The following is a 10,281-nucleotide window of genomic DNA, read 5'->3' as shown; positions in this document are numbered from 1 at the left end:
TATGGATAAATAAAGGAATGTATTATTATTATTATTGCTTTTTTATTTACTAGAAAGAGAATATTTCTATTTTTATTTGATTATTTGTTAAAAGATAATTATATAATGCTATTAACATCAATTTTATTGAAAATTTAGCCGCATCTGAACGAAAAAAAAAATTAATAAATCAACCCCTGCACATAAGGTGTCAAACAAAAAACCACACAGAAAAGCATAGAATTTCAAACATTATTTAATATTCATTATTGTTCTTCCAAAAAAATAATTTATTTTTCAGAAAACAATATATGCCTATATAGGTATGGTGTTTACGAAGATAGTTGAAACCGTATAAAAACTAAAAGTCGGCATCTCTTTATTGTGCCCGGGCGCAATTATCTACTGTTCATTATGCTCTTCCAAGTTAATTTCTTTTTCAGAAAACAAACCTAGGTATGGTAGGGCTGTATTTATTATTTATTTATTACTTTAAGTATTTCTTACTGATATGGTAACATACTATGATATATGATGATCTATTTGACAAACCTAGACCTAGACGTATTTCCTTAGTTCCGTCATATATTTTATTTTTCAAATATGAGAGCATTTTGTGACTGCGATATATATTCAGTCACGGCGAAACGAAGTCAAAAATTAAAATGTTTTACAGTTTTCTATAAGCCAAAAAATTTCATTGGTTTTGATACTGGCTCCATCTGGACTAGAAGCTCCAAACATTCATATTTGTTGTTCTGTTCTCTTTGGTGCGTATCTCTACTAATGACATTTAAATAAATGGCTGCCAAAGAAATAATTTCTCAAAAATCTATACATTGCTGGTAATACTGCATAATTCAGTCTAATATTTTGCAGGTCAGTTCGTCAAATCTGTACGAAGGAGATATAAAATTATAATAAAGATCTATGACATAAAATTTCAATTTGTTATTATACTTTATTTATCCATAACTTCAATAATACAAATTATTTTGCAATAAAAAATATGTCAACTCCTAGCTCAACTCAATACCTTATCTATATAGGCCACATATAATTTTCTCAGAAAATAGTGTAGTTTTTGAAAAGACTATGCTTGGGTGAAGGTCTGTTTTCAGAAAATATCTTTATTCCCCTCTTAATGCATCTGGGGTCGCTAAAGACGCTGTGCTGGTCGTTTTTTGCGCAAATGCCTCCGTCCGCTCCTGAAGAAAAATGGAAAATGTCGAAAATTGAAGACGTTAGAGAGAACCTAACTGCAGTTTTAGATTGGTCAGGGCCGTTTTTGAGAAAATCGATGGTCCATGAAAATTGTCAGAAAATGAAAGTACTCATTTAAAGGCTGTTTTGTCTTAACCTTTTTTTTGTATTATAATAATGTAATGTATATATATGTAAATATTATATTGTAAATTTAGTTGCCTAACATTTGCAGTCGCCAAGATCCTGTAACTTATACGTATTATTGTTAGCAGTGTAAGTTTGGTTGCCTAACATTTCCGTCTAGAAACCAAATTAAAAATCTCAAAAACTAGTCTAGCTAGAGAGGGACTGAATGCAGTTTTGGAATATTCAAGACCGTTATAGTTCACAGGAGATTTGATTGACAACTTATAACTAGCAAAATGCCAACTATCTCGGTACCAAACAAGTAAATAAGACAACAAAAAAGGCATAGCATATTACCTATTTTTGTTGCCGTTGAATTAAATAAGTTTTTTTTCTAAGAATGGGTTAACATTAGGCAAAAATTTCAAGACACCTCTTTTGTTGTAAAATGTTAGGCTGGTACGAAATTAATAAATATCTTTAAAAATCCATGGGCATTCTACAATTTATGACGGAAACGTCAACTGACTCACGCCTAACCACGCCACTGGCGGCAGAATAAAATTGTCGTTATACTAAAAATTCAGGTCTCTACCAACGTACAATAACTGCCAAATTTTAAGAACCTAACATTGACTGTTTCAAGTTTATTTAAAAAATTAACATATTTTTTTTAATTTACAACACCCTGTATCTCGAAATCTAAGCTTTTCCAGCCACATGTTTATAGGAACGTTTTTCCTTTGAATACCATAAGAAATTGCGACATGAAATTACGGACCATACTTAGGAAACACCTTGTATAGTATACAGCTCAACGATTGTTATTACTATTTAGAAATTAAACACAATTGCTTTGCAGAAATAATATATAATTAAAGTTAAATTAGAAATCCTCTATTTACACTTAATTCACTCGTTTATCAAGACAGAACTTTTTTATTGCTGCAAAACCTCAGGCTACCAAGGGAAGCGGTTTTGGCTTCCGCGATTACTTTCAGACACTTCCCCAACAGCTCACTGTGGACATCATCCACATTTCTCGCAGCGTCAACCACCGTCCAATTATTATCTTCTTCGCTCAACCTCTTATACATATCGGCGACTTCCGCCTGTACCGTAAGGTTCTCGTAACGCTCCTTACCAAATCCCGGCCTCATCATCATCTCCTCTTGGCTCAACATCAGCAGAAAAACCAGGTCGGGCTTCGGAAGCCCGTCCTCGGGATGTTTACACCAATCTAGGTCCATGTCTATATGAGAACCATAAACATTAGACTTTACTTATTCTTTAAAAATGCAAATAAGAGTACAGACTTACTTTTTTTTACTGCAGAAAAAGCAATTCCAGAGTACGAATATCTGTCCACAATCAATGTAATACCATCGTTGAGCCATGACTTCATTTTCTCTACGTTCTCCCATCGGTTTGCAGAAAAAAGCAAATGTATGGCGTGGTCGTTGAGTTTACATTCTTTATTTCTTAAATATTCGTCGATTAATTTTCCCGTTTGTGTGGATCTATCCGGAAAACTCAACAATCTGGCTTTGATATCGAGGTTTTCTAAAGATTGCACAAGTTGTTTGCATTGTGTAGATTTTCCTGATCTGTCAACACCTTCTACAACTATGAGAGCTCCTCGTTTGATGGGACCCATTATCCTTCAACGAAAATTAATGATTATCGCAGAAATCACACAATTACAGGACAAATCACACCTTGATTAATTTATTAATGAGCTGACGTACAAATGAAAAATCGCGCGAAAAGTAAAAATAGAGGTTGGAATTAGGCATTTTCTTGACAATGCACCAGATGGCACTACTATATACAATAAAGACAAAGTGACAGTAAACAAAGAGTTGACACGAAGTACAAGACTTTTCATAATTTTAAGATTATAAAAAGACAGGTATGTAAAAAATAATTATTTACCGATGCATATTCACTTTTATTAAAAAAAAAATACTATTAATTTATGTGAATGTACTTCTATCATCAAAAAGACACAAACCGCACACATCTTGTGTAGTAAACAAAACGATTTAGTTGCTAAAGCTAGTCTTACACAAAGTTCATGAGTATTATGCATTCACGAAAAAATGTAATAATTGCAAGTTTATAAAAGATTCTTATTAAAAAAAAATTTAGACGCCTCTTAGGAAAAACTTACAATACAAAAAATATGAAAGTCCTATTTGAGGATTATGTTTGGTTCCACGGAGATAGAGAAATGATTAATTTCATTATAGGTATCGTCAGAAATATATTTAGGGTCTAATAAATTAATGGTTACTTTTTTAAATCAGTTTTTTCTTTAAATTGCTGCCTTGATTTGAATCAATATGTAATGAAACTGCCTTTTTTAATATTTCTTATTTTTTTATTCAATAAATTTCTTATTAGAAGTTAGAGGTTAGGTTGAGTTAATCCGTGTCCTTTTTTTCGCTGTATATGGTATGTATAATTTTTTTTAATATTAATTTTTCATTTCAATCCCTGTCTTATTTGAGAGTAGATGAGATTTTGTCAAATTATGTAGTCGCTTTTGGTAACTCAACCTAGCCTAACCTCCACTATAATTTTAAATTTTACTCTTCTATAAATAAAAAAATTGGAATTACAAGTTTTTTTTAAATTTGTAACACAATTAGACCATACCAATGTATCTACACCTGCTGGTTCACATTAATATGATGAAGCTTTTTAGAATTTTTTTTTCTTATATTGTACCCTTTGAATTTGTCATATACATATAAAAGTTATAATGGAATATTTTTAATTATCAGACACTGTATTTTCGTAAACATCGGTTTTTTTCTATAAATAGTTGGTGTTTGCCTCTATTTGCATTTTCATATGAATAATTACTGATTTTTAAGATAATTTATCAATTTTTATATGTATTGCACATAACCTTTTTCTAAATTTTTAAACATTTTGTTGTGATTCTATTGCAAGTAATGCAAATAAAAATTATTGTAAGGAAAAAGTTTATTTTTTCGAATATTTTGTTTTCTACCCATTTTCAATTTACATACAATGAAGTTTTTTTTATAAAATTCCTTGTGACGTAAAAATGGCATATTCCAACAATTTTGATGAAAGAAACTTGATAGCTTGACACGGGTTTAAATTATTGTACTATCAGTAACTGTATGTGCAATTTGTATTTTAAATCAGTTTTAGTGTATGAAATAAAGAATAGACTATATGTGTGAATGATGTATAAACTGGGCTTTACGTTTTTGGAGTATTCAAGGTTGCCTATATCAGCGATGCATATAATTATTTTTATTAATCGTAGTATTTAGTATAATTATCTGATAACATTTTCTACATTCTTTCTCCTCAATTTTATGAAATAATTATTATATTAAATACATTTACGACTGTAGGATCTTGGTGACGGAAGATGGCATAATTATATCTTTTCGAGAGAGGCACTTGTTGACACGGTAACTTCCTGTAATTTCGGTCTCTCGTCTACCCGTTCCTCGTTTTGCTCGTTATTGATCCCATTCTGACAAGCCTGCGCCGGTTTGTCGGAACCGGAAACCCAGGAGAAAGGGAAATTCACCTGACACTGACATTGGCCTAGTTGCTTTGCACTTTTTCGGATAGCGGCATGCATTTAAATGCACTACGCAACCATCAAAACCCAGTTCCTACGTTCACGTCGAGTTGGTTGCGTCTCTGCAGAACCACAGTTCCTAGATTCGCTTAGGCAGACACCCTACCGACAATATTTCAGGTGATTTTAATATTTTTATAGGATTTGTAATACGCACTTTCTTGTTTTACGACTGTTGCATTGATTTTGACCCAGATCCTTTGTCGCTATATTGATAGGTGCTTATTTGGAGTAGGCAGTGGTAGAAATTATGAAAATCAAGCAATTCTTTGTTACTTTTTAAAGTTTATGTGCTTATTGTTAGAATATTACTTAAAATATAAAAGGCGGTGAAAATTTCTAAATAAAAAAATATATATTAGTCATTTTATAATGGAAAAAATGAAGCAGATGGTTCAAACTTGATTTTGACATTTTTTTTCTAATGTAACTAAAAATATAGACAAATTGAGCCCTAATATCGACATATTATTTATTTTTAAATATGCAGGTGCTAAAATAAAAAGTATATATTTTAATTTAAAAATTTAAATTTAAATTTACATATTACTGTAGTTTAGCAAAGATTGGATTTTATCTTGGCTATATATTTTCGAATCGCCCTGTCTATTTTTGGGACACTTACCTCACGTCATTTTCATCAATTTTTCAGTGTAACATGACCACGACGAAGGGCTTCAAAGTAACCGACGCGGAAAGAAAGACGCGCGTCGGCATAGCCGTGAAGAATTTCGAGGAACTAAAAAAGAAAACAATCGACAAGTTCAAACTGAAATTCTCCCCAGGCCAGCTGGATTTCCAGACACCGGACGGCGTCGTGATAGAAAACGAGGAATATTTCCAGACGCTGCCACCCCAAACTTTGCTCATCTGGGTGAAGAAGGGGGAAAAGGCGAAAACCGACGCCGAGATCCTCTACAAGACCATAAGGGAGGTCAACGACGAGTATCTGACTGCGGGCGAGAAGGTCCAGGAGTTTTTCACGGAGAAGATGAAGAATAAGGTGTTTAAGCTGGCCGAAGTCCTCAAGGGGATCGATGGAGAGAAGGCGAAGCTCAGCATGAAGACTGAACACCCCGAGTGGTTCGAAGGTGGGTTTTCGCTTGTTGACTTATACAGGGTGTCCGAAAATTCCATGAAATGTTGGTATAATTTCGTCCTAATGTGAACTGAATTTTCCAACACCCTGTACACGTTTCGTTAAGTCTGTGTCATAATTTGAGGAGGTTGTTTCATTGCATCTAAATCCTCTGGTGTGAAACAGAGACCTCGTTATTTGTAGACCAATTAAAAAATTTTTGTCTGAATCTTTAAATGTCGTTTAATTTGTTTGAAATTACAACATTTGTTTCTATTTGAGACGATCCAGTATGACATCTGTATGAAAAAATTATTTTCTCCAAAATATTTGTTAAAAAAAAACAGATTAACTATGCCAATAAAAAAAAAAACAAAAAGTTACGAGGAATGGTTAAAAATTTTTTTCTGTAGGAGAAAAAAACAAAATTTTTCAACTAAATGTACTAAATGCAATTTTTATTTTTTTATTTTTTTTATGAAGTTAAACCGAAGAGGAAGTATTTCTTTTTAGTCCAATTAAATGGGCCTTTAAGGGATGATTTTAGAAATTGAAAAAATCATAACAAGCAGAAAATGATTGAATTTTATAATTTTATTTTTCAATCTATTCTAAAAAATGTCTTTTCAGAGAAATTGAAAAATAGATTTTTTAATTTTTAATAAAGTTATAACAATTTCACAAAGCGAACTTAATTTTTTATCTTTGTCGTAAAACAAAATTTCGAAAGCAGCTTTTCATTATTTTAAATAATCAATCGAATGGCAAGAGAAAGTCAATTGACCATTTTTATGTAGAATTTTATGCTCTGCAACTTTTATAAGAAACTTTTTTTTCTAGCTCTTGTTGAAAAGAAATTACTGTCATTTATTGTTATTATGTACCTCAAACTAACTTATATAAAAAATTCAGGCAGGTTGACCAAAATTGCGATTTAAAGACCTATTTAATTGGACTATTTCAGTGGAATGGTACTAAGTACATACTAAATTCTGTGCCATTTTGTTTTCGGTATATTTAATAGTTCCCGAGATCTCTTGGAGTGTCAATTTTTTTTACACGCTTTACAATAAAGCACAAAAATAATATTTTTAGATAGCTTGAACCTTAAACTAAAATAAGGCAGTCTTGGTTGATATTGATAAAATGTTTTAGAGAAAAAACTTTTTTTTGTTTAATGATTGATGATTTTTCTTACATCTTTAAAGAGAAATAAACTGATGAAATTTGCATTCTTTTTGTACCTATCTAAAAAAATGCTACATTTATTTTTTCAAGAAATAATTAATTACACAAAGTATTTAAAGTTATTAAAAAAAATCGATTTCCAGGGGCGTCCTTTAAGGGCCTCTATAGGGAGGCCCTCTAGGGAAATTTTTTATAGGAACTTGTCATGTTATTTTAACGTTCCCTGTATAAATCCGAGTTATTGCCCACATATTTTGGGACACCCTGTATGTATAGACTGGTTAAAAGTTGACACTTTGTGGAAACATTTTTTGTGTAATTTTAGAGGAAAAAAAGGTTTTTTGTTGGTAATTCTTTAGTTTAGAACAAAATAATGTTATTTTTATAGATCAAAATTGAAAATAGTACATGCATTTTGACTAAATTTTAACTGTTCATTTATTTTGATTAAAAATCGAAATAAAATACTTATTAAAATAAATCGAAAAATGTAAGTTTTTTATTTTTTTCATTTATTTTTAATGTTTGTGTTTTTATTTTTAACTTGGGCTCCTTATTTATTTTTTTTATTTGAGTACAACTTTATCAACATTATTAATAGAGTAAATATTAACTAAATTCTTAATAATTTGACCAAAGAAATAATATTTGCTGATTTTATATCGATGGGAACCGTTGGCAAAAATGTATGCACTTAAATACCCACATTAATAATTAATCGCTCAAGTACCACTCAAATAAATAAGAGAAATGCATGAGTGAGGTTTAATCATTTTCCCTTAAATAAAAAATTTTCATATAGAACTAGATTTCCTTTATATGGTATTCGGACAAGCCAATATCATTAGAAGAACCATAAGTTAGTGCTCCATATTTGATGCAAATTTTGTGGCAGCAAATCTAAAGAAAAATGTATTTTCTAACAAATATTAATAAAACAAAAGTACAAATTGGTTAAAAAACAAATAAAATACTGTTTTATTTTTAAATAAAACTATCATTTGAAAGTTAAAAGAATCATGTTCAATTTTTTAATAGGAATTTCTGAAATTTTCCTAGATTATCTTTTTAGTATAAATAATTACAGTAAACAACCTCATAAAGTTATGATATAGACTTAGAAAACACCCTGTATAACGCCCAGTTGCTTTATAAACAACTGGGTACAAAACGTAGGCGACCGAAAAGTTTAGACATTTATTAGAAACCTCATTGGCAAGAGTAAAATCATTGTGAGGGCTCAGACCGTTCCCCCGAAGCGCCGCACGAGAATAAACTAGCTTTAAATGATGCAGGCCTCGACACCACCTCAAAAACCAAAGAGGAATACATGTTTCGGAGGGCACAGGACCGCATCCGAACGTATTTCTACAAAACCAAGGAGGAGCTGTTGAGAACTAAAGGCTTGCCGCAGGCTCAACTGCAGTCCTTGCTAAACGAATTGCGCGACAGGTTAAAACTAAATAAATATCACGGGTGTTATTTCGACAGGGCGCGGCACCTTGGAGACGAGAACATGAAATGCATTTGCGACTCGTCGGGACGCTTCACCTGCGAAGGCAGGTGGGACAAGGACGTCTGCCTGTACGAGCCCCCCCACCGGATCAATCCTTATACAAGTCGGGAGGCCAGGATCATTTTCCAAACGTGGAACCTGGATCACTGCAGGGAGAGGACGCGCAGCGTCGTGCCCGCGATTTGCGCTGCGCTTCGAGCTTGTGATATCGCTGTTACTAAGAACGGTAAAGTTTATAAAGATATCGATAGTGATAGCGTTTTAGGTAGCGGTAGGGTTAGCTTGGACGTGAAGGGTATGTATAACGATCTGTTCACCACCGGCAATCTGAAGCTCGTGCATATTGTGTGCCACGACAAGGGGGCCCATTCGTCCCTCAAGGCGGGACCTTATCTCTTGTAATTCGTTGTCTGTTCTTCGACGTGCCGTAATAGTGTAGTTGCGGGAACGGTTTTCTTTCTCGGATATGCTCAACTGTTTCGGATATAATCAGGGTTCTATTCGTTACGGGATTAGTGCTGTCTTTCCGTGCCAACGGTTTGGAAGTTTCTCTTTTTCCCGACGGTTAAACAATATGTTGAAGTTTCTAAAACCTGTTTAACATTTACCAATTCTTTAACTCAATAAATCGGTCAAGTTATATGACGAATAATTTAAAACACAACAAATTGGTTGCACAGTATTGTATTCATATTTGTTGCTAAGTTACCTCTTTTCATATATAGATTTGAAATAAAGTACAAAATACAAATTGTTAATTGCACAGTAAAAATATTATACACACAAGAATGTCATATCAGGTCTGTTCCAACAAGAGTCAGGGATTGGTTCCAAACCGTCAGAAATGTGCATCCAACTAGTTCTTGCGATATATTCACTGAAGACACATTTAGAACTTAGCTGGCCAAACATTTCAAACGGTTCGGAACCAATCCCTGACTCTTGTTGGAACAGACCTATCGTAAGCAACGTTACTCTATGCCTACTGGCACAAAGTGGTACCTTGTACCTACTGGTGTAGGTCATCTTCAATGTCATTGTTACTAATAGCCTACTGATATAAAACATTATTTTGTACCTACTGGCAAAGTAATCTACCAATTAGTAAGCCCTATAATTGGCGAACTGACAATTTTTTGAGTTGGATTAAAAAATGGCAAATGTAAAACAGGTTTGTTATAATTCTTGAAAATTTAGTAAATTACATAACATAAATAATTTTTTGGAATAATTTAGTTAATAATTTTACTAGAAAGATCTTTTGTCATTATTAGACAAAGTTGTAGTCAAAATGGTTCACAAATTCTTTTGTACCTCATGGGGGGCTTTCGTTTTGGCAAAAATAGTACCTATTAGCAACTAATATCAGTTCAGAGTAACTCTAAGTTCCTATTAGCTACTAATAGCTTCTATTTTTGCCAAATCGAAAGGCCCTATGAAACTCCATTTCTTTGGTGCTATAGTAACGAGACAGTACGTCCCGCAAATTATGTCACCATCTCGTACAAATACATTATTAATTCGATGTATTTTTTAATATGTATACACTTGTTG

General features: G+C 32.6%; 2 protein-coding genes across 3 annotated transcripts; one reads left to right on the top strand and one right to left on the bottom strand.

Annotated features, from left to right (window-relative positions):
- Window positions 1–2,166: 2,166 nt before the first annotated feature.
- On the bottom strand, window positions 2,167–3,338 carry LOC108903982 (thymidylate kinase). Of its 2 annotated transcripts, none has more exons than XM_018706347.1 (3): window positions 3,247–3,338; window positions 2,632–2,972; window positions 2,167–2,563 (listed from the first exon to the last, which is right to left on the bottom strand). In XM_018706347.1, the coding sequence occupies exons 1-3, from the start codon at window positions 3,252–3,254 to the stop codon at window positions 2,235–2,237; spliced, it is 678 nt and encodes a 225-aa protein (XP_018561863.1). In that variant the 5' UTR covers window positions 3,255–3,338; the 3' UTR covers window positions 2,167–2,234. The 2 variants fall into 2 exon arrangements, with proteins under 2 accessions (XP_018561863.1, XP_018561864.1); XM_018706348.2 differs by lacking the exon at window positions 3,247–3,338 and adding an exon at window positions 3,030–3,112.
- Window positions 3,339–4,971: 1,633 nt separating this feature from the next.
- LOC108903981 (DNA fragmentation factor subunit beta) lies at window positions 4,972–9,465 on the top strand. The gene is made up of 3 exons (XM_018706345.1): window positions 4,972–5,065; window positions 5,598–6,036; window positions 8,507–9,465. Exons 2-3 carry the CDS (start codon window positions 5,604–5,606, stop codon window positions 9,127–9,129), a joined length of 1,056 nt encoding a protein of 351 aa, XP_018561861.1. The 5' UTR covers window positions 4,972–5,065; window positions 5,598–5,603; the 3' UTR covers window positions 9,130–9,465.
- Window positions 9,466–10,281: the final 816 nt, after the last annotated feature.

Source organism: Anoplophora glabripennis, unplaced genomic scaffold (genome assembly GCF_000390285.2).
Source record: "Anoplophora glabripennis isolate ALB-LARVAE unplaced genomic scaffold, Agla_2.0 scaffold170, whole genome shotgun sequence".
NCBI classification, from domain to species: domain Eukaryota; kingdom Metazoa; phylum Arthropoda; class Insecta; order Coleoptera; family Cerambycidae; genus Anoplophora; species Anoplophora glabripennis.
The sequence above is the reverse complement of the archived record's forward strand: the minus strand, read 5'-3'. Positions and strand labels throughout refer to the sequence as shown.